This window comes from Aythya fuligula, chromosome 13 (assembly GCF_009819795.1).
Source record: "Aythya fuligula isolate bAytFul2 chromosome 13, bAytFul2.pri, whole genome shotgun sequence".
NCBI lineage: Eukaryota > Metazoa > Chordata > Aves > Anseriformes > Anatidae > Aythya > Aythya fuligula.
In genome coordinates this window covers 21,179,721-21,206,565 of record NC_045571.1, presented here as the reverse complement: position 1 = coordinate 21,206,565, position 26,845 = coordinate 21,179,721, and the positions used below count along the sequence as shown (strand labels likewise).

The following is a 26,845-nucleotide window of genomic DNA, read 5'->3' as shown; positions in this document are numbered from 1 at the left end:
CAAGTGTGCTAAGCCACATTCCTTATGTGGAATGTGAAACAGAAATGCAAACTTGCCTTTTTCTTCTTCTTCTTTTTTTTTTTTTTTAATACTATATCTGAATTGATTCAGAAAGGAATAAGCTTCTAAAAATATTATTTTTATCCATAGCCAGCAGGCTGTTTTTCACCTATAGTTTCAATATAGTTTTTAAGGACATTTGCTGTTGTTGTTACATGTTAGTACTTTATTTTAGATGATGAGTATCATATAGTATATGTAATATACTATGTAATATATTATGTAATATAGTATAGTGTTTTATTTCAGAGAAATCATACTGAGTACAAAAAGTAAAACATGCTTCTTGATGTTGTTCTGAGTTTGCTTGATAAAGGACCGTACTGTTTTAGGCTTTTGATTCATGCAACTTTGTTTCTCTCTCCATCAAAATGACAGTGTTGAAACTTCCCATTAATGTGTTGAGACTGACATTGCATAGTAAGTTAAGAAAAAAAATCCATTAAACTGAATCAAAGTGCTGTCATTTATATGGCTGTAATTATTGCAGGACTGAAAACCAATCTGCCATTTTAATACTTCTGTTACAAATGCAGTTTGACTTAGTGCATGCTCTGGGAATATTGGTTACACATGTCTCTAAATATGTAAATGAGCTGTGGTTCTCTGCTCAGGTCTTCAGTTTAGACCATCTCTTCTATGTTTTACCATATCTTCTCATGGATGAGTGAGTTGGTGTACTTTATTAGACTAAGTATTTGAACTTGTGTTCATTTAAAGTATTTTACAGTAAGACTGCTCCTTTTAAATAACAAAGGTTCCTCACTCCTTGTTGAAGAAGGTACTGTAAGTAATGCTGATGCTGGCAAAAGACAGATGTTTTTACCTTGGTTAAAGCCTGGCATAATGATCTTCCTTTACTAACTCATGCCTATGTATTTTAGTCTTTTTAAGGAAGCTGTATCAGAATATATGTGCTATACATCTTTGAATGGCTTGATGTTTATACGAGTGTTGTTTGCTAACTACAAAAGCTCTAAAGACAGTCTCAAGAAAAAATGTGAAAAACAAAGTTTTAAAAAGAATAAAAAGCAGAATCCTGCTAGATAAATTCAGAGTGCTTAGACATGTGATCTTGTTGACGTTACCTAGAGCTACACTTCAAACTGTACTATAAATTATCAAAGATTCCATTTTTGCAAAAGCATTGCATTTTGTAGTCACTTTAATTTCAGAATGGCCAATATGATTTGGTAGTTTTTATACAAAATCTATTTTGTCCTGTTTTTCTACAGTCTTGCATCACTTGGCAGAGTGGATGAAAATTAACTATGTTAAACCTACCATGTTTGTTTCAGGCTGAAAATAATTCATTACTAATATTCAAAAAATAAATTGGTGAAAATGATTAATTCCTGCTGAATTACAGCATATGCATTATGGTAAGTGTGTGTAAACTGTAATATATCCTTATCATCTCTTTTTAAAATAAGGACGATATGGAAATCTAGTATGGTCAAGGTGTATAAACACACAAGCAAAACACATCCCACCTTTTTCATTTTAGCAGGGACAAAAGAATTCCACATAATGTAGAATCACAGAATATCCCGAATTGGAAGGGACCTACAAGGTTTGAGTCACAACTCCTGGCTCCACACAGGACCACCCAAAAATCAGACCCTATGTCTGAGAGCATTGTCCAAACTTGGTGTTGTGATCATGTTCCTTCGGAGACCATTCCAATGCCTGACCACCTCTGGGTGCAGAACCTTTCCCTAGCCCCCAGCCTGACCCTCCCCTGTCCCAGCTCCATGCTGTCACCTCGGGTCCTGTCGCTGCCCCCAGAGAGCAGAGCTCAGCGCCTGCCCCTCTGCTCCCCTCTAATGAGAGAGCTTCAGGCTGCCGTGAGGCCTCCCCACAGTCTCCTCTGCTCTGGGCTGAACAAACCCAGGGACCTCAGCTGTTCCTCATACATCTTCCCTCTATAGACCCTTCCTTCACCATCTTTATAGTGCTCCTTTGGATGCTCTCTGGTAATTGCCCTTATATTGTGGCACCCAAAAGTGCACACACAGTGCACACAGTGCAGCTCTTTACATTTTTAAAAATACATTCTGAAATACCAAAACATTACTTTTAGAATATTCTAAGATCTTGTTCAGTTGTGAATCTTTCCCAGCAGATGAGTAAAAGTATATACCCAGAATGCGAAAAAGCTCTTTTTTTATTTGTGGCTTAAAGCTGACAATGAAGTCTGTATCAGTAGATACAATAATCTACTACCTCCAAAAATAATAAAAGCAACAATAAGTGATGAGTAATATTTTTACACTGCTGAAGTAAGATTACAAGGAGGTTGTTTCTTCACTGTCATGAAAACACCAGTGTTGAGTTTTGTCACTTTTTCATGAGCATTGTAAAAATGCATTTTTCAAAATAAAGAGCTAATTCCAAGTTCAGATGTCCTCTGACGATCACTACTGTATAATAAGTACTGTTCTGTCATACTCTTGAAGACTGTTGTTTAATGCATTTGATAGCATCTTAGAATGGCTCGGGTTAGAAGGGCCCTTAAACGTCATCTAGCTCCAACCACCCTGCCACGGGCAGAGCTGCCACCCACTAGATGAGGCTGCCCAGGACCTCATCTAACCTGGCCTTGAACACCTCCAGGAATGGGGCATCCACAGCCTCTCTGGGCAACCTGTGCCAGCGTTTTGGTTCCAGTGTTTCTATTTGGTTTGTTTGTTTGTTTTGTGTTTCAGACCCAGATTGTAGTGTCTTCAAAATGGCAATTAGTCAGGTGTTAGGGAAAACGACCCAAGTGTGCTCTGGCAGCATTTCTTTCTAGTAACCGCTAGTCCGTGCTGTAGCATTCCGTAGCATTGAAGAGCGTGTTGGATTTAGTGTCTCTGAACACTGAATCGTAATTAAACGCTTCTCTTTCTTTTTACCTCTACTCGTATTGTTTCCATGGTTTTAGTCTCTTACTTTACTGGAGTTGGTATGTGTGTAACCAGGAAGTTTCTATGTTAGCAGGCTTATGCGACATCTATTCTGTAATCACGAGGTGAGGTTGCAGTAAATGGATAGTATGCCTGCCTTACCTGTCGTTTAGTTGTGAAGACTGTAGGAGGGTTTTCAGTCATTCACAGTAGAATAAATAACCTGCGATTGTGCTAGGTTTATACTGTCTTTTGAAGTTCATGTTATTATGTTCAGTTTGGATTTATGTCTTTGTATAGTTCAGTCACTTTCTGATAATCTGGAAATATTCACAGTAACTGAAGACTTGGCTGTTGTTTAGAATGGCTGACTTCGAGAAGGATGCCTCTTCCTTGTAGGCCTGTGTTACAGGGACGAATCTGCACAGAGTAGCACACTAACGATAGCAGAATGAGATGAAGAATGAAGAGAGAAACTAAGACATTAGAATTCATCATGAAGCAATGGAGGGAATAGCTTCATTTTTAATGATTTACATATTTTTTTTCTTGTGAAGATGTTTGACAGTTTAAGAAATATAAAAGGAGACATTTGTGATATTTATTCCTCGCTGTGCATATAGAACTTCCCTAGATGTTACTGTTTTACATGGTTACTATGTGGTTACTTTTTTTTTTTTTATTTTTTCACAAACTACCATAAGAAATAATTTATTAACTGCATATATTTCAAAATATACAAGAAACAAACACACATTGCTCTCCCTAATTAAAATAAATATTACAGAATCATTGTAATCTGTACTTTTTTTCCAGGTGAGAGAATTTGAGAAGATACTCAGGTTGTGTTTTTGTAACCCTGCTTTTTACTATCTACAATGACAGACAGTAGGCAAACCTGCTTTAAAGTTGATTAAATAAGTTAATGAAATACATATTTTTTTTCATTTAAAAGTTGTTCCTCATATTAGATATGTGCATCATGTAATTGTCCCTTTGGTTTTGAAGGTTGTGGTTCAGAGCACAGAGGTGATAGAAAGATACAGTTTCATAAAGGATGAAAAAAAAATCAGTTAATTATTTCACCCTGTATTCTGTTTCCTTTGGTTCTGCTGAAATCAGCAGGCTTTGAGTAGAGCTATTTCTAGCACAAGGTCTTTCATAGTCATTGTCATTTGAATAGTAATTGTTAAGTAATTCTCAAATGTTTTTCATAAACATTTCAATACTTCATTACCTAGGAGACGTTTTCCTTATGTTTTATTACCATCAAAGTTAAATGGATGCTTACATTTTGGTGCTTTATGAACAAAATATGGAGATGCTTTTGCCTGACTGGTCCTCTGAATCACATTACCAATTCTACTAGTTGGTCGTGACTGTGCTGAAAGAAGTGTTTAGGAAAGAAAACTTGGTTGCTTAGCAATGACCATCAAGAGACTCAGATTTTTAAAGCTGCAGAATATACTTTTCTAATATATAGTTAAAATATACTCTGATAAGAAACTTGGAGTATCTTTTGTTTCTCTCCTTAAGTGTTTGTGCTTATTTTGCTGTCTTGGAGAGAATGTAACTTGTACTAAATAACCACTAAAATTTCAGTTTGTTTAATATTCTTGTTTATGATCCATACGAGCTTTTATTCCATGTTTGAGAAAATTTTGAGGCACACAGGCTTTTCTCAATTTAGTAATTATCAGCAAAATCAAGTGTTGTTCAAATTATTTGTGTAATATTTGTTCTGTCTTAACCTGTAAGTAGAATATTTATTTTTAAATCTACCTCGTGTGATAACTCCTTAATACATCTGCGCTGACTTTACAGTTTAACCTAATTGTGCTAAGTTTACAGTATAAGCCATAACAAAACAAAAAAGTAGAAAATTAACTACAAGGTGAGTTTCACAGGCAGAAGACTAATGTTTTTTCCAGTAACTTCTTTCTATGTGGGTAAGGACAAAGTGAGCATAAAGGCAGTAAGACAGCAGAGAACTCTCAGCAAAGCACCTATTGCTACCAGAAACAGAACACAGCTTACATATGCTTGGCCAAAGACTGCCTGAAACCTGCCATTTCATTCTACGTGATGCATGAATTGCTTACACTAGATTAATTGTAATCAACAGTTCGCTCTTCTACTGTTCAGAGTCTGATACTGTCCTGATAGAGATGTAACGTGTTTGCAGGCTTTATATACAGCACTGAGATGACACCACTTTATCTCTTCACTTTCTTGTCTCATCTTGTCTAATCACAGTTTGATTTCAGTTTTTATTCTGTACCCTGTTACTGGGGAGTTAATTCAAATGGTTTGAACTGTTTCTTTGATTCATAGCTTTCTCTTCTACAGATCTCTCCCTTTTCTCAAACTTGTGGCTTGTGGAGAATTTGATAATCTTCATAAATGTTCAGCCGCTAACATAAAGTGAAATTGGCTGAAATAGTGCTTTCATTTCTCCTAGATATGTGGGCTTGAAATCTAGGAGCCCCCTTAGACTTCTTAGTCTATCTTAGAAGTAGTCTGGCTGCGTGGGTCTAAGATTTCGCAGTGTTACGGTCAGGGAGATGGCTGAGATTGAGTCCTCCATTTCTGTTAATCCACCAAATTGTTTATCCAGGCTCTGAATTCATATTGACATTTTGCCCTAAGCTGCTTGTTTTGATGTGCATATGTGTCTCTGCAAAACAAGTGTGTTAGAAACATGCTTTCTTTTCACTTGCCCCTTTAGAACCTTCCTTTAGACTCCTTTGGCGTCCCTGCAAAGTCATAGAATCACAGAATATCCCAAGTTGGAAGGGACCGACGAGGATCATCAAGTCCAACTCCTAGCTCCACACTTGTCTACCCAAAAATTCAGACCGTATGACAAAGAGCACAGTCCAAATGCTTCTTAAACTCTTGACAGGCTTGGTGTCATGACTATGTCCTTAGGGGCCTGTTCCAGCATGCAACAACCCTCTCACTGAAGAACCTCTTCCTGATATCCAGCCAGAACCTCCGCTGTTGAAGCTGGACACCATTCCCTCGGGTCCTACATGTATTGCTGGTCGCTAAAGAGAAGATTGGTGTCTGCCCCCCTCTCCCCGTCGTGAGGAAGTTGTGGACTGTGATGAGGTCTCTCCTCAGCCTACTCTTTTCCAGGCTGAACAGGCCAAGTGACCTCAACCACTCGTCGTACGTCTTCCCCTCCAGGCCCTTCACCATCTTTGTAGCCCTTCTCTGGACACTCTCCAACAGTTTCACGTCCTTTTTGTACTGTGGTGCCCAGAAGTGCACACAGTACTACTACTAAAGCTGCCTGGAAAAACTCACCCACAACAATACCAAAATGATCCTTGTAGTTTTTCTTCTGTTCAAATTATCGCTTGTTTAATTCATTTGTAATTTGTCATCATAATTCTAGATTATGTTTTATCTGAGAAGGGACTATATGGTTAGAATAGAATAGGAACTGACTGAGGTCCCTAGATAAGTCTGTACTACCCCCAACAGATAATATGAATCAGAAATAAAATAATATTGTCAGTATTCCACTATAAGATTATGTATTTGAATTACTGAAAAGTGCAGTGTAGAAAAAAAAAAAATATATATATATATATTTATATATATATGTATTATTACAGCATTCAGTTTTTAGTCTAAATGCCAGTAAGTTGATTGCATACATACATTGCTGCTGATTGGAAGCTCTGTCAAAGATGTGAAAACAACTACATTCAGTGCCACGTGTCAAAAAATGCTGAACTTTGTCATTTAAAGCAAGAAGCAGGAAGATTAACAGCCAGGAAATGTTTTTTTTATGGATGTGGATAATGTGAACTAGCAAATGATATTTTATATGTATGTAAATACATATATTTTAACAAATAAAGCAAAGTTCTAAAGGGGCAAAGTTCTAAAGGGGCAAATAAATGCAAAAAGTATTTTGCATTGTATGTTTGTATGCATTTCCCTTTAATGAACCTTAATGGGCATCAGACAGGAAAGGCAACAAGAGGGAAAGCCCTTGGTGCTGTTTGTGAGAGTGCTGCATGTTCCTGCCTGTGCAGATCTGTGCTCTGCTCTCTTCGCTTACTAGGATTATGTGATCAGCCTTGCTACCGGTTGGAGCTGGGGCTATGGAGCAGCTCAGTGTTTTCTGAACAGAAACCATGGTTACTCGGTACAGTATATAGTGTGTTTTTGACAAGTGATATTTAGGAGCCTGTAAGCAGCATGAGAAGCAAGAAACAACATTAGCAACTATAAAAGTGCCTTAAAATTATTAAGTTAGGCTTCAATGGCAATAAGTGCAAACATGATGAAACAAGAATCTCAGTTGACGAGGTAGTGAGGGGGTAGTGAGGGGTAGTAAGCTAATTATGAAAAGCTTAATAAAAATATCCAAAACAAATTGTAAAAGCAGTAAAAAAAAATTGGAGGACTTATACTTGACTTAATGTCAAGATAAAATGTTAATCTTCTGTTTGCTTAACACCATTTCACCTTTCCTGCGAGAAGGTATAAACGGCGGTGGCCACGACTCTTCTCTGGGTTCTTGGACTTGAAGTAGTGAGATTGAAAATGTTATCACTTTATTTATTTATTAGGACACAAGGAAACAGCTTCAATTTGCACTACAGGAGGATTAGTTTAGATGTCAGGTAGAATTTCTACGCGGGAGGGGTGGCTGGGCATTGGAACAGCTTGCCCAGGGAAGTGGTGGAGTCGCCATCCCTGGAGGCATTTAAGAGACGTGGGTGTGGCGGCTAGCTACAGGGCTTAGCAGTGGACTTGCAGTGTTAGGTGATGGGTGGACCTGATGCTCTTAGGAGTACTTTCCAACCTAAATGATCCTATGATTCTATTTCCTCTCAGCATCAAGCTTCTGTTAAAGCAATTTGTAAGTTCCTACTTACTGTTTTTAATCAGAAATTTCTTTAGTTTGGCTGTTGCAAAGGAAGCAGTTGTACAATGGACATAAGTGGTGAATTCAAGACACCCTGTGCTTAAGTGTTTGAAGGTACTGAGAAAAGAGAAAATAATTTTCCTGATGGGCCAACATAATAGATGACTCTTTTTTTTTAAGGAGAAGCATGTGGTCCAATAAGAAGGGATAATATACTAAATGCTTGCCATGCTGATGCTGTAGGTGGAGAGGTAATGACTGGTTTTGTAGGAGCTCTCTGTACAAAAGTGCGTAAGTTTGTAAACATGCGCTCTGGAGACTGCTTCCCTCATTTTCTGGTAACATGGCAGTTGATGCTAGAAACAGGTTACCTAAACTATTTGAAAAAATTGCATGTTGTGAAAACAGCTTGCGTGCTGGTTGTTTCAAAGAAAATGAGAAAACCTTGTGGCTTTTCCTGAGGCTACGATGCCTACATACTTTTTTTTTTTTTTTTCCTGTGTGTTTATATTTTAAATTATTTTTGAATTCAGGATTACTTAGGTCTAACTATGATCTAACTGTTGACTTCTTGTTAAAATAGGAGCTTACTTTCAGGGAAGGAAAAATAAAATTTTTGATAAAGTGCTTATATGATGTTAAATAACAGAAAACTAAATATATGCATATCTAACTGGGAGAATGCAACAAAATGGTGATATGTGCAAATAAGAGATACTGTTTTCCAGCTAAGAAAGAGGGAAAACAAACAAACAAACAAACATTTACAGTTGCCTTTAAAAAAAAGAAAAGTTGAAAAATCTAAATGTGGAATAAATAGTCATAAGTGATAGTGACAATCCTAAACAGATTATTTTTTGACTGTAAAAAAATCATGGTCTGTTTTAAAGTGGATCCAGTTGATTTCACTTCCAGTTGGGTGGGAACATATTTCGCTTGCAGCTTAAAGTGTTATCTAAGCACTTGTAAGAAAATGTAAATTTGGTCCTGTAAAAATTAGTTTAAGTGGATTATTGTATGTATATGTGCATCACAAAAAGGGCATGAATGAGTGAGAGTTGTTACATTTGTCACTATTTGGAGTAATTTTGAGATTGCTAATGGTCATTAGTCAAGCTAGCCACTCTGCATGATATGAGAACTAGGACTATATTTTTAGAAGGTGCTTTTTTTTTTTTTTTTTTTTTTTTTTTTTTTCTTCTTCTTAACCTTTATTTTCATTTCACAGTTGATGATTGGAGTAATTTCCTCTTAACCACTTTACAAGGTCACCAGTGAATTGAATAAAATATGAAAGACTTTTTCCTCAAAGCAAACAAAGCACACAATCATAAAATTTTAATCTAAGATACTTGCCTGTAATTGCTTATTAGTAAACACAGATTTTCTTTAATACCTCCTACCTTTCAGGTCTAAAATCACAACTAGAATGTCTGTAGGTAGATATGTGTTTTGAGACGTTAGGTAGTATCACTGGAAATGTTGGTTGAAGCTCATTGTATTCTGGGTAAATATCTCCCATCTCTACCAGCGTGTAAATTTACCACAGCTAAGTGAAATGTATAACTGAAGAGCGTAAATTAGAGTGCAGTCTTGTAGATTTTTACTGCTTGGCCTGTTTATGGTAATTAAAAATTACCATGTAAGCATTCCATAGACCAATAATATTTTTTCACCTTGAAACAGTTTAAAGCCAATAAGGATCTGTCTTGGAAATGCTTTGACATTTTAGTGGGTTTGATTATCAAATTTTATCACTCTTCTAAAATTGTTTTTCTCTGAAATTTTCTCATAAGCAACAGAAAAACACCATTTAGTGTAGAGAAGTAGCGAAGGAGGAAAGCCTTTTGAGATGGGTGGTATATTAGGGGGCTGTGACTTTCAGCATCTTATCACCTAAAAGTGAAAGGATATGAAACTAAGGATGAACAATCTCTGCCTTATGTGCACGCTGCTGGTTCTTTCATTTCCTTGTGTCTTATAATGCTTTGTAAACAGTCCTCGTTTTTCAGCAAAAAGTAGAAAACATTTTTTCATTTAAAAATACCTTGTGTGCAAGATATTTTTTTTATATAGATATATATCTATCTCAGCAAATTAAAATGTTAGTGCATGTCAGCGTTTCCATTATTAGTCTCTTAATTTAAACATCTAATGATTTTTTGCTCTGTGGAACAATCTAAGATTCTGTTTTAGGAAGAAAATCAAATAAATAATAAAATGAATAGTGTCAGAGGTTTTATTTTAGCCATGCTAGATGCACCTTTTCCCTTCCAATGCAGACTCCAGTACTTGTTTTCATACCTTAGGTTTAGCAATGCTGTACAGCACAGTAACTCCTTTGACGTACATTAACAGAGTATTTCTCCTGTTGCTTTCTGTTTTGGTAGACTGCAGTAACTAAGTAAGGGCCACTTTGGTCTCTTGGGAAGATGGGAATGAGATTTTTTAAAAGCTTTTGAATACAAGTGTATTTGGTAACATCTTGCATATAAATGATTCACATGCTTTTTGAGTACTTTTTGGAGGAAAGCTTCGTTGTCTTTTAATGCTAGCTTAAATCCTGAAGGAGTGGAAGAGATGTGAGAGAAACGAAAAAGTGCATGACAGAGATGTAAATTTATTCTTAGTTACATCAGTGAGGTGCATTATTAGAGGAGGACATCTTTCGCTGATCTGTGTTCCAGTGCCAAAGTCATGCTTATTTTGTATCACAAAAATTATCATAACAATCCTGGGAAAGACCTTTTAATGTGTCCACAGCTTACATTTACAGAATTCTGCAGAACACAAAGGTAACAGGCAGAAGTATATTTGAAAACTGAGGTCAGTACTACGGTTTCATTTGTGATTGCTGTTTAAATGCAGGATCATGTTCCTCATGCTTCTTCAGACTACATATTTGCTGACAGAAGTCTCTACTACAGGTGTAGCTTTAAAACAGTTTATGCTCTTTTGAGACTTGGGTACCTTTTCATTTTCTCTTTCACTCTTTCTTATTTTTGTCTGTAGCTACCTAAGGAGATTACTTTAACAGAAGCAAAATGTATTAAAATGAGGAACCGGATTTAAAATAAATGCCTTCATCATGACAATTAAATCATTATTTTTCATTACTCACACTGAATTCTGTTTTCTCAGTCTGCTGTTTTACAAAGAGGAGTGGGGCTTGCAACTGTCTGAAAGAAGGCATCTTGTTAATTACTTTCATCAGCTTGTCAATGTTGCTGGTTGAAGCTGAAATCCCTTTTATGCCTTTAGTGCTAATTTATTAATTCCTTTTATTATTCCATGTTTCTCCATTAGTTTTCTCCAGCTACCTGTATTTATCTATAGGTCTGAGATGACCCTTTTCTCTAAAACATGTTTTGCAATTCTTTTTAAAAAAATATTTTTCAAAGTCTCCATGACGTCAGTTCAGCACTTCATAAGTCACCTTGACCTTCTACTTTTGCAGACCTATCAACAGGATTCCTTGAACACTTTTTCTTCTGGTATAAGACATGAATTACAAGCATGTATCCTGACTTTTTGACAAAATGTAGTACCCATCCTTGATTTTGGAATTTTCAGTGTAGTAGGTACAGTAAACAAAAAACGCAAGATTATTGTTGTGTAGAACCTTTTTGCATGTTTGTATTTACCTTTGCATGTCTAGCAGCCAGTTTACACTAAACTTAAGGAAGTTTGGCTTGTCAACTCTGATTGTAAAACCTTACTGAAAGAGACTGAAATGGCTTATGGTAGAACTTATGTGTACTGGAACTCCACACAATTGTTGCTGAAGTGTACAAACTGTTTCTGCAGTAGAAGCCTGTAAAGACAGCTTTCTAGTGAAAGTCATGGGTCACCCTTTTCATTTTTTTTTTTCTGTAAGTATTAATAAGATACTCCAGTAATTACAGCTGTAATTAATACCGAGGAAAGTAAATTTTTCATGTGTAAAGAGACAACAAAATTATGTGCTTTATATGATCAATCTTCATGTGGAAATCTGAATGACTAGGGACCTCTATTGACTTGTAAACAAAGTTAGCATAGTGAAGTATTTTGCAGAATTCAACGAAAGCTAATTTTTATCTTTTTATTTTTTAAAGGAACTTCATGTTGGCGTTGTTTATGCCAGAACATAGTAAGCAAGGCATAGCTCCAGACTTGTGTAAACTTTTATCTAGCCAACACGATGCAATTGAGTATGAATTCCAGGTTGCTCTGGAAATGAAAGAGAAGTTCTGAGCTCTCTGGCTGGAGGCTGAACGTGATGACGGCCTGGTCCATGGTAGGGAAGCTGAAAATGGAGAAGAGGCACTCCAGAGAAGACAGAAACGTGGAACAAGATGCTGGGGAATGCAGTGCTGAATCCGAGGAATGGACGAGTTCAGAAAGTGAACCTGAGCAACCATACTTCAGAAGCAGCTGTAGCAATATTCAGTGGAGAGAAAAGGAGGTTTCCACTAAACCACATCGGCCACTCTGTCGCTCCCCTTGTTTGGATCGCCCAAGTTTTTCACAGAGCAGTATAACACAAGACCTGAAGCTAGATGAATGCAAAACGAGTTTGGACAAGGAATACCAAGCTAAAATGGATTTTGCTTTAAAACTTGGGTATGCAGGAGATCAGATCCAGGCTGTACTGAATAAACTGGGAGCAGATGCGCTCATCAATGATGTTCTGGCTGAACTTGTGAGACTTGGCAACAAAAGTGAATCAGAAGGACAGAACAGTGCCAGCAGTACCACTAGTACTCTGGTGCCAAGAGGCCCTTGTCCAAAGGAAATAGCAAGCCCTGAATTGTCACTTGAAGATGAAGTTGTGGATAACAGTGATAACTTGAGGCCAATCGTCATTGATGGAAGCAATGTGGCTATGAGGTGGGTCTCCCTGTCACAACATTTGAAAATAATAAATCACAAAAATATTTTTGAGTAGAATTGATATTGACTGTAAAGTCATTTTAAGTTGTATAGTATATTTACACTGAGAGCAAATTTTCCTTATGGAGTCTTTACTCCAGGCTTTTAAATATGATGTCACTCCTTTGTATGTCACTCCTTTATATCCCTGTTCCCCCTACCCCCTCTTTAAACCAACTTCTCCCCTCAAATCTGTTGTTCCAGCAATTTAACTATGCTGTGCTTTTGAGTGGATGGGTTTAATTCCTTTTTAAGTCCTTGAACGATGTTTCAAATTATTCCTCTTTATTACCCAGAAGTAACCGAATAGGAGAGGAAAACCTTGTTCTTTCAAAAATGACATGTAGTATATGCTGATGATATGCAGTGGACTTCAGGGAAGTTGAACTATTGCTGATCAAACTTGCTTGGAATTCAGGGCGATTTAGCAGTGTCAGTACAGGGCTGTGCATGAGCTGAACATGCTGACTCACACACCTATGGTGCTTGTAAATTCAGACACGTGTGGACACATGCACATGGCTGTTTGGGTAAACACTAGCTCAGGAGAGTTCTGTCCCATGCCACGTAGGAGCATGTCTGTAGAACACACAGTTAGCTAGACAATGCTTTTGCTTTTCATTGAGGAAAGTATATTTTTCTATAAGGGAGTTGTTTAAACTGTCTGGTGATCAGTGGTATTAAGATTTTTGAGGTTCTTTTTTTATGAAGATGTCCTTTAGTATCAGCTTTTTGCTCTAAAAGAATTTGTGTTAAGATTCTTTTTCTACGTATTAAGAAAATTCAAATTTTTATAGGTGTATTGAGTTTTAATGGTGTAGTAGTTTTAAACTGAAAGAGTGTAGAGGAAATACAAGGAAGAAATTCTTTACTTGGAGGGTGTTGAAGGCACAGGTACAGACACTGGCACAGGCTGTCCAGAGAAGCTGTGGATGTCCCATCCCTGAAAGTGCTCAAGGCCAGGCTGGATGGGGCTTTAGGAAACCTGGTGTGATGGGAGGTGTCCCTGCTTGTGATAGGGGGGTGGTACTGGATGATCTTGAAGGTCCCTTCCATCCCAAGCTGTTCTGTGATTCTGTGTCTCTCGTTATGTATGCATTTGTCTTCCTGAGCAACCGTGGCATGTATTGAGGCCCTGCTTCCTAAGAAGTGGCTGAACATCACTTGCTGATGCGATTTTTTTTTTTCCTTCTTTTGCTTCTGTGCTTCCTCTGCTTTTCTTTCATTAAACTTCTCCTGTCTCAAACCTGCATGGTTTTTATTCCTCCATCTCATTTTCTCTGTCCTGCTAAGGAGGGGGAGTGAGAGAGCAGCTATGTGGTACTTAGCTGCCTATCAGTATTAAACTACAACACCATCCAAAAGATGTCTCTGTAAAGCAACATCACCAATACCAGTTTTCTTAACTTTTTTTTTTCTTTTTCTTTTTCTGTTTGTTTTATTTTCAGCCTCTGTACTGCTTGAATTACTCCTGACAGCAGCTAAAGGAAAGTGTGTGCATGTACTCTGATTGCATAGCTTAGCACTGACACTCTGTTTCTGAAAAAAAATGCGTATGAAAATTTACAAGAATATTAAATTCTGTAAAATCTGAAATGTACAACATCTAAAGAAAATTGTTTTAATAACATTGTTGCTGTTGTACAAATTATTAATTTAAGTTGCAAGGATTTGGAAAATGCTGGTGAACCATAGGCCTTAGTTATACCATAGATATTAGATACCTGTCTGCCTTTAGTCTATTTCAGTGTTACTTTGTATGACATTTTGAGCCCAAGAAGAGCACATATCCTGCTACACTCTGGTAATCTGTGATTTTTTTCCAATAATAATAATGAGATTATTAAAGTAAAATTTGAGTGATTATCTATAGAATAATACTAAAGAGAATTTCAATAACATGCAAATCTCTTAATTATGCAGCATTGCTCTACAGGCTGAGAATACCTGAAAAAGGTAATATACTTCTTATGTTTATAAATAGTGCAGTCGTTGGTGATGTAAATGGCAACCTTGCCTTGAAGGTAAATTATATATATTGTATCTGAAAGGTGTCTAGAAAGAACCATTTCCATTTCCAGTATAGGAATTTTCTTGCCCGGTTTTGGGGGCAGCTTAGAACAGGATGGTACAGCAACTGGATGCCACTTTGTGTACAGCCAGTGCCAACTGCTTTAAGTAGTGGGAGGCATTCATGGCATTGTATAGAGCCACAGAGCCTCCTTAATTACAGCCAACTGCTTGGACTACCCACATGCTGTGGGGCTGCTATAGAGGAGTCATCTCCTGTATTTCGCACTGCTAGCTAGGCCTCTGGTTATTTCTGGTGAGGGGTGTCATCACTGCACATGGCCCTTCCAGTGTTCTGGGAGCCTCCTGGGCCGGGCCATACAGCCTACTTTACTTTTACACTCTATTTTTTGGGTAAAGAAAACAGGCTTGATTCTAAATATGAAATCCAGACATAAGGCAATCTGTATGTCTTTCTTACCTGTGTAGAATAAGTAGAATCATAAAATATCCTGAGTTGGAAGGAGCCCACCAGGACCATCGAGTCCAAACCCTGGGTTCCCAAAAGGACCACCCAAAAATCAGACCATGTGTCTTGAGAGTGTTGTCCAAGTACTTCTTGAACTATGTCAGGCTTGGTGCAGTGACCACTGCCCTGGGGAGCCCGTTCCAGTGCCCAACCACCCTTGGTGCAGAACCCGCTCAAACACCCAGCCTGACCCTCCCCTATTCCACTGTCCCAGCCCCATGCTGGTCCCTTGGGTCCTGTTGCTAGCCCCAGAGAGCAGAGCTCAGCGCCTGCCCCTCCGCTCCCCTCGTGAGGCAGCTGAAGGTCACCATGAGGCCTACCCTCGGCCTGCTCTGCTCTGGGCTGAACAAACCGAAGGGCCTCCTCAACTGCTCCTCATGCGTCTTGCTCTCTAGAGCCTTCACTACTTTTGTTGCACTCCTTTGGACAATCTCTATTAGTTTTGTGTCCTTTATATTGTGGTGCCCAAATCTGGACACGGTACTTGAGGTGACACTGCACCAGCACAGAGTAGGGTGGGACAATTGCTTCCTTCGACGGGCTAGCAGTGCTCTGCTTGATGCACCCTAGGATGTGGTTGGCCCTCCTCGGAGGCCAAATACTGAGGATGTAATGCTTAATATACGTACTCATGTACATGTATTATTCAGGTATTCCTGAACTATTTCCCGAGAGGATTTACAATGAACTGAAGAATCAGGTTTTATGTTTAGCAAATCAAGACAGGTACACCTGTGAGGTAGACTGAATGAGATTCGTAAATAAAATTTTAACTAGATTCTACCAAGCCTCTAAATATACTTTGAAAATGAAGTGATGTAAAGCTACTTTAAACCCCCCTTTTCTCACTTAGTTGCAGTTTCAGAGACTCCAGTTTGTTTCAGAAAACAAATTGTTGATTTTGGTGGGAAGAAAGGAAGGAGCTCCAACAACTTAATTATTTCTGTCTAAGAAAGAGAAATAAATCAATATATAAAGTAATGAAAAAAGCAGAATGTTTATTAAACTTTTGTAAACTTTTTTCTTTTTTTTTAATCTAGATGTTTAAAAGCAACTATATTACCCATGACAGCAAGCATGGTTAGTTTCTTTCTTTTCTATTATAACTATCTTTTTATGGTGCTACTTAAGGTAAGCTTAATTTGTTGGGGGAGGTAATAATTTTTCATCAGGTCACCTAATAGAATGAAAAAGCAGAAATTTCACCAGCAGAAAAAGCAGTCAAATGTCACCATTTCTAATGCCTGAGTATCAGCATTGTAATCTGATGATTAAATAGCTCTGGACAACTGTCATTTTCCAGCTATATAAGCTGGTTTAATAAAAAGATTTACTTGTCTTTACAAACTCTGTTTCCTTTATATCCATAGACCACAGCAGCTTTGAAAGGAAAAGAACAACAAAACCCAAAGTCAAATGTATCTTTTGTCTTTGCTGTTTCTAAGACTTCTGCATTTTTTTCAGCCATGGAAATAAAGAAGGATTTTCCTGTCGGGGAATTCAACTAGCTGTTGATTGGTTTCTGGAAAAAGGACATAAAGATATCACTGTGTTTGTACCTGCATGGAGAAAAGAACAGTCTCGACCTGATGCACCAATTACAGGTAATGGATCAAGATTTTTTTTGACCCCTTGGTTTAAATAAATAAATGTGGTGTAGTAAAACAGAACTGCGTCATCCTTCTAATGGGTACTACATACTGGATTGTGGACAATACTCAACTGGGTTGAGCCCCAACAACTCAATTGTTCGTTTGAAAATATGACAATTTCACCGGTGAAGAACACATTTGGTATTTGCATCTGCAAAAAATGGTAGGTTTTGTAGTATTTATGGATCATGTCAATGCTGTTGAGTGAGGTATTCCTAATTTTTCCACTAGCAAACATTGTTTAGTATACAGGAACTGATTCTTAGTTGCTGGGCTAGTATAAAAATAAGCTGTATAAGGGCAGGGACTAATTTAATAGTGTTATCTTGAACACTGAAGAAGCAGAATGTGCTTTGACCTATAGACAGTACTTAAATTTTATTCTAGGCTAACAAGAAAGATATTTTAAGACAGTAACAACTGAATTCTTGACATGTATGTTTTCTCCCTCTTTCTGAACATAGTTGTTTACACAGGAGCAGAGCAGTTATGAAGGTTAAATGTTGAATATTTATCTATTGCTTTGAAAGCTCAGAAAAAAAAAGTGGCATGCTCTTTTTTTTTTTAAATGATAATGAGGACCATATATGCACATAGTTACAAAATACCACTTCAGAAAAGAGGAAGAGAAATAAAAGCTGCATTAAAAAAAAAAAAAAAAAAGGACTTTAAAGAAGCTTCTTGACTAAACTTATTTTACAGATCAAGAAATCTTACGTAAATTGGAGAAAGAAAAAATTCTTGTTTTCACCCCATCTCGAAGAGTTCAAGGAAGAAGAGTAGTTTGCTATGATGACCGATTCATAGTAAAACTTGCTTTTGACTCAGATGGCATCATTGTATCAAATGACAACTATAGGGATCTTCAGAACGAAAAACCAGAATGGAAGAAGTTCATAGAGGAGCGACTGCTAATGTATTCTTTTGTGAATGACAAGTATGTTTTTTTTCTTCATAAGTTAGGCAAATTTGCCAATTCAGAATCCTTGTTAAAAGCTGAATTTCACATTTCATTTATTTTGCATCAGATTTATGCCTCCTGATGATCCTTTAGGACGCCATGGTCCAAGCCTTGAAAATTTCTTAAGGAAAAGGCCAGTTATTCCTGAACATAAAAAACAACCGTGTCCTTACGGTAAGTGCCTAAGTCAGATTGATTTGCTGTATTTGAAGGTAGGTGAAGCAAGCAATTAATTAACATAATCTCTTTACTTTAAAAAAAGAAACAACTTATTTTTCTTGTTGTCATCCAAGCACTGTATTTATTTTTTATACCCGTCATGCCAATATTAATAAAAACAATATAGCAGAAAATTAAGGCCAACCAGATATAGCTTGTGTATATCACAGCTTTTTGCTATTTTTTTTTCTGTTTTTTATTCAAGGAAGGAGATTCATAACCATACAGACCATGTTAGAGTGCTGTTTGTTTTGTATAGCATTGATTATGGTGTCAGTATTGAAATCATGAACAGTAGAAAGAAAAGTTATGTGTCTTGCCCTTGAGACAGTGATATACCTGGCTATAGGTAATAACAGAGTTTGACTACTTGTTTATATAATTATTCCTTACAGTTATAGTAAAGAAACATTACAAGTAAGAAACAGTTAAAGAGAAAGATAGTAGTGTCAATTAACCTTTGGTTTATTTATCTTGCGAATACTTTTCTTACAGGTAAAAAGTGCACCTATGGGCACAAATGTAAATATTACCACCCAGAACGGGCAAACCAACCTCAAAGGTCAGTAGCGGATGAGCTTCGGATAAGTGCCAAATTATCTGCTGTGAAAACTATGAGTGAGGGAGCCTTGGCCAAATGTGGCACAGGGCCATCCAGCTCCAAAGGAGAGATCAGTTCTGAAGTGAAACGCATTGCCCCCAAACGCCAGTCAGATCCAAGCATTAGATCAGTAGCTGTGGAGCCTGAGGAAAAGTTAACAGTAGCCCGCAAGTCCGAGGCCAGCTCTGTCCCGTCTCTGGTTTCTGCATTAAGTGTACCAACGCTCCCTCCACCAAAAAGCCATGCAGCTGGTGCATTAAATACTCGTTCTGCAAGCAGTCCGGTGCCAGGTTCCTCACAGTTCACGCATCAGAAATCCTCACTGGAACACATGTCCAGTGTGCAATATCCTCCTATACTAGTCACCAATAGCCATGGCACCTCAGTTAGTTACACTGACCAGTATCCCAAATACGAATCGTTAGGGGACCATGGCTATTACTCCTTACTCAGTGATTTCTCCAACTTGAGCGTAAGTAGTATGCATAACACAGATTATTACGGGGCTGATACGGACCAGGGGATGTATTCTAGAAACTCAAGCCCCTGTCCTGACAATTGCTTAAGCCATACAAGTAATGATTCTTATTCCTCTTACAATGACTTGTATCTGGGTGTAGCAGATGCCAGTCCAGAAGACAATGTGAAGATCCATAGACTGCCATCGCAAAATCGTCTTCAGACTTTTTCCCATGGTTACCATGAAGCCTTAAATAGAGTTCAGAGTTACGGAACTGAAGAGCCTAAGCAATCCCTTCGCAAACAGTCAGTTTCCCACTTAGGCCTGCATGCCCAGCATTCAGTTGTTGGAGCACGGTCCAGTTGTCCAGGAGAATACCCTGTGCCTCAAAATATTCATCCATCAACTGCACAACCAAGCCGTGCCTTGGTCATGACAAGAATGGACAGCATTTCTGACTCACGGCTTTATGAAAGTAATCCTGCACGGCAGAGAAGACCACCTCTCTGTCGAGAACAGCATGCTAGCTGGGATCCGTTACCATGTGCATCAGACTCTTACACTTACCACTCGTATCCATTGAGTAACAACCTCATGCAGCCATGTTATGAACCTGTAATGGTAAGAAGCATGCCTGAGAAGATGGAGCAACTCTGGAGGAATCCATGGATTGGGATATGTGGTGAGCCACGGGAACCACATATCATTCCAGAACATCAGTATCAAACATACAAGAACCTCTGCAATATATTTCCACCAAGCATTGTCCTTTCTGTGATGGAAAAGAATCCCCACATGACAGATGCACAACAGCTGGCAGCTATGATTGTTGCCAAATTAAGAACAGGGCGTTAAATTACTTTAGCCTCTTTTGGATAAATGAAACTATACAGTGCATAGGAACTGGAATTAAAATGAAGACGGGAGTGGGCCAGTCTACTGTAAATATTTTCTAATAAGTTAGTATAAAGTCCTGTACACAGTAGCAATCATATATATAGATAGAGGCACTATATAAGAGTTGATTATATTGTAAATTTTAAGATTTTAAATATAGGGATTTTTAATAGTGTTTTACAGGAAATGCATACCTTGCTGCATGGATAGCTCATTAAGAACTACAATGTCACGTTCAGTGTCTCAAAGCTTTTAATACAAAATTATTGTTAGAAATTATATTGCATGTATTAGTGTACACTTTAAATTTGATTCTAAATACCTAATTGGCCTTTCAAAGCATGCTCTATACAGTCCCAGATGACTTTTAGGGTTTCAGCTTTGCCGCTTGACACTGCCTATTGGTACATCAAATAGCGGAAAAATAAACTTGAAAAAAATTACTCAATTTGTAGAAGGATAAACTGGTTGAATCTCTTTCAGCTTTTGAATGTCAGTATTGTTGGTACTTCTTAAATTTCAAAACTGTTCCCCAAGAGTTTATTGTCCAGTATGTTAGTTCAATCCAACAGAAGCCAAATACTTTATTAAATTAGGACCAAACCATTAAGGAGTATGAAGGTGTGAGCACCATTCAGTAAACAAAAAGATGTTTAACTGTAGCTTCCCTCTTCAGAATTGCCTGTCAACTGTGCAGTGAACAGCTGCTGTTCTAGATGATTAGAGAAGACAAAAGAAAATTGTCAGTTTTATGTAAATTGGATTACTCAGACTCAAGCAACAGGAACTGAATGTTAACGTGGAAGCTCATCAGTAACTAAGCCCTTCTGGAGGCAAGGATGGTATTTGGATGAAACTAACATGCAAGATCTTGAGAAGGGAGTGTGAGAGGCTGTTTCCTGAAAAGAGATGCTACAGTTTGGGCTTGTAGCAAGGTTGGCCTCGTTTTGCTCTTCAGCTCCACGCAAAGGTGTGCATTTGCCTCATGATGGTTTCTAGAGTCCTGTTTCAACAGGTGAGATAATTTTGTGTGGCATTGCTTGCGCAACTGGTATTTTGCTCAGGGTGGGAACCTTTGTAGCTAAATGTCTCCAAAAGAGGCGTTTATTGTTTTTTAAGCTGCACTGACTGAACGCCCTTTTTTGAATCCATTGTATATTTCAACATTTTGAACCATTACTAACTCGATATGTCTCGAGCTAGGACTTGTTGACTTCTACTGTAGTTTTTTTCATGAAAGTTGAGAAGGCCTGGTTTTATGGCCTTTTGTTTCTTCATGAGAAGGTGTGACACTGCCTAAATGTTTCTTACTGTGAAACACACGGAACGTGAGGCTGCAGTCAGGGTTGTTTCTGGTGTTTTGATAATGGCTTGCATGCTGCTTTCTAGTTCTCTGTTTGTCTGAGGAACAAAACATTATTTCCTCCATTTGTGTTACTGTAATAATGGTTGGTTTGATTCGCAATATTTTGCAGGCTATTTATCATGTGTTCCTGTCAGGTCAAAAAAACCAACCAAACCAACAGCAAAGAAAACAATTAACATGTGCAATGACAATTAACATACGGATAATTGATAACTGTACCGTTTCACACATGATAAATATTCTTCCATTGGAACAGGTAACATATATAATGACTATGTCATTATGTATTTCAATTTAATTAACTTGCAGGTGATTTTTGTATTTACACTTGATGTTTGAAAACAAGTAAGTTTTAATTAGTTGGTTAATGGGAAAAATAAGACTTTGGACACTTATAATAGTTGGAGAAAACAGAAAATTCTTGACCAATATTCAAATATGTTTCTTAGGAACCAGCATTTTCTGTTTTTAATTTGCAATTAATTCTTATTCTCTTCTCTTGCATGGTATAAGCAGCTGAGAGCAGTGCCTCAAATAACCAGAAATGACCTTTTGTTTGTTGATACAAATTGTATCTCTTTTTCTTGATTGTATAAAAACTGTTTTAAAAAAAAAAAAAAAAAACACACCAAAAAAAACCCACAACCCATAAACCTCTAGATAAACTTCAGTATTACATATTCACCACAATGTTTGTGACACTGTGTGTCACAGGGAAGTAGCCCATGAGTAATTATGAATCTTTTTTATTTAAAATGGGCACTTGTAGTTTATAGACAAACAAGGACAACTTTTCAGAACCAGTTTAATATGTGCACAGAAACTGTGTGTACACCTCAAAGCATTACATGATTATCTTTAGTCTATTAAGCAGATACATTCTTGCACTAAACTTTATGTAAAAATCTTGCTGTTAGCTCATCTGCATGTGTTTAAAATGTAACAATATAATTGCTGTAGACACTGCTTTATTCTTAACAGATTCATTTATAAATTATTTAGGTTTAAAATGAAGTTTATTGTGCACTCACGTTTTCCATCTTGCATGGAATTAAATACTTGTATGTAGAAAAATGTTTGTTCCCTTTTTCTCCAATTATAAAGATAAGCTATCTTAAGAGGGTTTGGTAGGTGTTTTTGATGCTTTCAGATGCGGAAGCCTAAGCAGAAGTTACTGTATGAAGTTGTGGGTGGTTTCTGGAGAAACTCGTTTTTGTAGGACTTGTCTAGTTATTTTAATTTTCACTAACTTTGGTCTTACTGGTAAAAAGGAATTATTCTGAACAACGGGAATGCTATGCTACTGCAAACCCAGCATACCATTTCCCAAAGGCACTTCAAGGCAAAATTGTCTTTTTCTAAGAAGCTATTTGCATCCATCCTGCGTAGAGTTATAGACTGGGCAGTGTAGCCTTGTGGAAATAATTTGCAAATCTTGTGCTTGTTTAGTCCTCCTTAGAGGTAATGAAACTTTTATATGTGACGTAGTCTTTCCTAATCAACTAGTTTAAGTGATAATTTTGCCATCCACATCTGTTCTGAGATATGTTTACAAGCCAATTCATAACACTGACACATTAATTAACCTTCAGTGCGTAAGCTTAGATTTCTTCTTACATGGAAGAGTTGATCTTATTAATACATGACCATAACTGTCTATATTGTAAATATAAGACTTTGTATAAATGCTCTTTTTGAGAGCATGGTATTTAAATGTTTTTAAAACTGTAAGAGAACAGTTCTAGAAACTATGTTTTAATAAAATCCATAGAATTAACAAAATCCTAGATGAGAAACTGGGAAAAAAGAAAGTGGAAAGGTGAAATCCTGGCCTGTTTCAATCAGCAAGAGTTAAGCAGTAGACTTTAGCAGGGCCAGGGCACACTTCGGGAGTTCTGAATTACTGATCTTTAATCTTTAGCTATATCATTTTCACATAATTTATCACTTAAGTTCACAATGTTAAATTCATGATTCAAAAATCAAATGCTTTATGAGATGTCAGCCTAAGTTATTTTATGTGTTTTTGTAAGAATTACATGTTAGTGATATATTCAGTTGTACATACAGTATATTTGACTAACGTTAGTCCTGTTGTTGTCTTATTGAGCTACAGTAGTGGGCTTTATTCATCTGTAGAATTAAACGTTATGGTTTAATTGTTGTAAAATTTTATAAATCTCTTTGGGTTGCTTTGGTTGACCCAAATATAATGTAAGTCTCAATGACAAAATGAGTGAAAAATGGGTGTTAAACCAGTTATGTGGTATTTCTAAAACACTGTAGTAAGTGTGCAATGCTCTAGCTGCAGCTGCATGTATTTCATTCACTAGCATGAGTCTGTTTATGTTCAGCTTTTTGTAAAAATGTTTTAAATTTTAAACACTTGAAAATAGTGGGCATATGGTTGCTTAGAACAAGCAGAAAAATTCTCCATTAAAAAGTAACAAAACACAAAAGCATCTATTTAGACACGTCCTCCATACATACTTTTAAAGCCAATTTGCCTCAAACTCTGAATTATGGCATTTTGGAATTCTTAATGATAAAGCCAGAAAATGCAAACAATAAATCCATTCAAGTAAGTCTAAGAAAATACTTGGTTGGTGGCATACATGTATACATGTGACTTATACCAAACTAGAATCGGGAACATTTCAGGGGATATATTTTGACTACAGTAATTTAAAAAAAAATCCATTCTAAAAAAAAGAAGGGACAGACATCATTTCTGTGACACTTTGCTCCACAGAAATACTACTTTTTCTTGACTTGCCAAAGGTTTACCCGAAACACTACTAATACCGGACTCATATTAGTCAGATCGTGAGACTTGAATAGTCAAATCTCATTATTATTACTATGGTAAGTGTTCAGCTTTAATACCCTTCTTATGTACCCCATAGCAGTCTGTGTGACAGAGCGCTATTAACTGTATTTCTTGCAATATTTCAACTAGAAAAATACAAGTGCACTGTTACTTAAATTACTCTCATGCCAGTGTTTGCTTAGCCTTTGAAGAGCCCTTATACAATATCTATGATTTTGGTCTTTGGTATTTATGTAAACATATTGAAATTATTGAGAGGAATCCAAAAGAAATATAGGCTGTAACCTGTACCTCCCTGCTCTGTGTAAAAGGTTTGCACAACTATTGAATATATATGAAATACGTTATACTTTATATATATATACATATAAACCTGCTTATTTAATAAAACTGAGAGCCACTGGTTTATTTGTTTCTAGCTTTTTATTTTTCAACCCTTTTTAGGAGAGAGCCCTGAAGAACTGTTTTGCCCAAAACAACTGTCACAGTCTGTCCAAATTATTTCTCTTTTTTTGTAGATGATTTACAGGAAAAATACCCAGATTCTGAAATCATACATAATGCTTAGATTTTCTGTCTGCATTTGAATCTGTGTAGGAAAAGGACAAGAATAAAGGTATCCACTTTACAGCAGAGGAGAGCCCTCTCCATACTATTTAGATCCCATTCGCTTGTCAATTTCTGTATTAAACAAATTTTCTTCGGCCATTTAAACACCTAATAATTTCCCTTACTGGGTAGCAGGTGATACAATGTGCAACTGCTTTCACTCAAAATTGCTTTAAATTGTTTGGTGAAAAAATTAAAGGAAGTGGAAGGAAAATGATGTAAAATTATCTTTATCTGTATCTGAGTTTGCTTGAACATCTCACCATGTTTGTTCCCACAATGGCCAGCTAGCTGTAACCCTTTGTACTAGTGAAGTCAATTGGAGAGTGGCTGCCTTTAGGATTCACAAAACAAAATATTAAAGACTTGAAGAGCCAGGAATAAATTATCCTAATGTTTCCACTATTCCATCCAGTTACTTACATTGAAAACAAATTCAAAAGATGGCAAGGGACAAGAGGGATCAGAGGTTGTGAATGTGGCAGTCCCAAGGCCCTAACTTCGTCCTTCAGCAATTCCTATTTTCTTAGTTTATCCTAGCAGTCTTCCATAGGAGATGGAACTTTATTTCCAATCCCTTCTGTACCTTCTCTTTGGAGGTTTTTCGTTTGTTTGGTGGTTTGTTTGTTTGTTTTTCACCGGACAATAAAAACCTGTCTGGAAAGGTTAATTTACATGGAGAAGGCAGTCTCAAGCAATCCTGCCCAATGCAAAGGAAAACATAAAGTACTTCAGGAATACATAAACACCGCCTTTCTTGTCCCCATTCAGAACATGTTTCTAGTAATGAAAATAAACAGCAGGCCGAAAAAGAAAATTTACTTAGAGCCTTTTTCAAAGGAGGGAAAAAGTGACATATGGCACAGTATTTGCCAGCATCATACTTCGCTTTTCATACTGTTGTTTGCATTGACTTCTGAGTACCAAATACACTAACTGTTACATTACTTGCTTTTTATGTCACTTGAACCGGTCAGCTTTAAATATTAAGATTATCTGTGCATTTTATTATATGCTATTAATACTAATTTTGTCATTTAATTATTTAGGTGTTACACTATTGTTTCTTTATAGAAGTTGAAACAATTATGTTTCTTTTCTCCAGCCATTCACAACTTCTTTTTTTTTCCCCATTGTTCTATGCCTGCTCCCCCACCTTTCCCATCAGTAACGCTGTTTAAAATTCATGCCATTACTACAGCTTCTCCTTAAGTCTTTATATATATATATACACACACACACATATATATATATATGTATATATATACACATATATATATGGTATATGTGTGTGTGTGTGTGTATATCAGCCAGCAGTTTTGTTCTTTTCTACAATTATTCACAGCACTGGATTTAGCTATTTTGTTTGACTCTGCAATTAGATGAAACCCAGGACCTTTATTCTGTAATTCATTATGTGGGGGTGATGGCAGATAGAAAAGGCAGTAACTACAGCTGACAAAGAAACTATAATAGGACGTGATTTTACTGAGTAAACCTTTACCAAAGGGGAAAAAGGTCACGTACAGCACAGTATTTGCCAGCACTGCACCTTCCTTTTTGAACTGTTATGCTTGCACTGACAGGTCTCAGAAGTACCAAACACGGTACTTTAAGAAATTTAATACTCCACTTTGTACAGTAATAAAAGCACAAATCCTTTTCACTGAATATTTCCTAAATAAGCTTGAGGAACTACTGAGTAAAAGAAGTAACTTAAAATACTAAAAAGAGGAGAGGCTTACAGGAGAAATCCCCCATAACAGAAAAAGAAGTTTGCTTTCTTTTGCTTTGTGTGAAACCAGTACTGCTTGTTTTTAGAGAAAGAAATGTACGACGTATCTTCCATTCTAAATAATTGTTGGCTGTCTGGTGGAAGACTAACTGGAGTAGGACAGGATGACAAAAAAAAATAGAAAAGAAAAAATACATTATGGACACTTAGGAAAGCCTTTACT

At 37.0% G+C, this 26,845-nt stretch overlaps 1 protein-coding gene across 4 annotated transcripts in view; it reads left to right on the top strand.

The window, feature by feature from the left end:
* ZC3H12B (zinc finger CCCH-type containing 12B) overlaps nt 1–24,650 on the top strand; it is a 30,846-nt gene extending 6,196 nt beyond the window's left edge. For 3 of the 4 annotated variants that reach the window (XM_032196099.1, XM_032196100.1, XM_032196098.1), the window contains 5 exons: nt 11,937–12,711; nt 16,757–16,896; nt 17,647–17,881; nt 17,973–18,079; nt 18,620–24,650. In XM_032196099.1, coding sequence (XP_032051990.1) covers nt 12,101–12,711; nt 16,757–16,896; nt 17,647–17,881; nt 17,973–18,079; nt 18,620–20,040 — 2,514 coding nt within the window. In that variant the 5' untranslated portion in view covers nt 11,937–12,100 and the 3' untranslated portion in view covers nt 20,041–24,650. Of the gene's footprint in view, nt 1–1,295; nt 1,443–11,936; nt 12,712–16,756; nt 16,897–17,646; nt 17,882–17,972; nt 18,080–18,619 lie in introns of all 4 variants that reach the window. The other variant, XM_032196097.1, reaches the window with a different exon arrangement.
* Nucleotides 24,651–26,845: the final 2,195 nt, after the last annotated feature.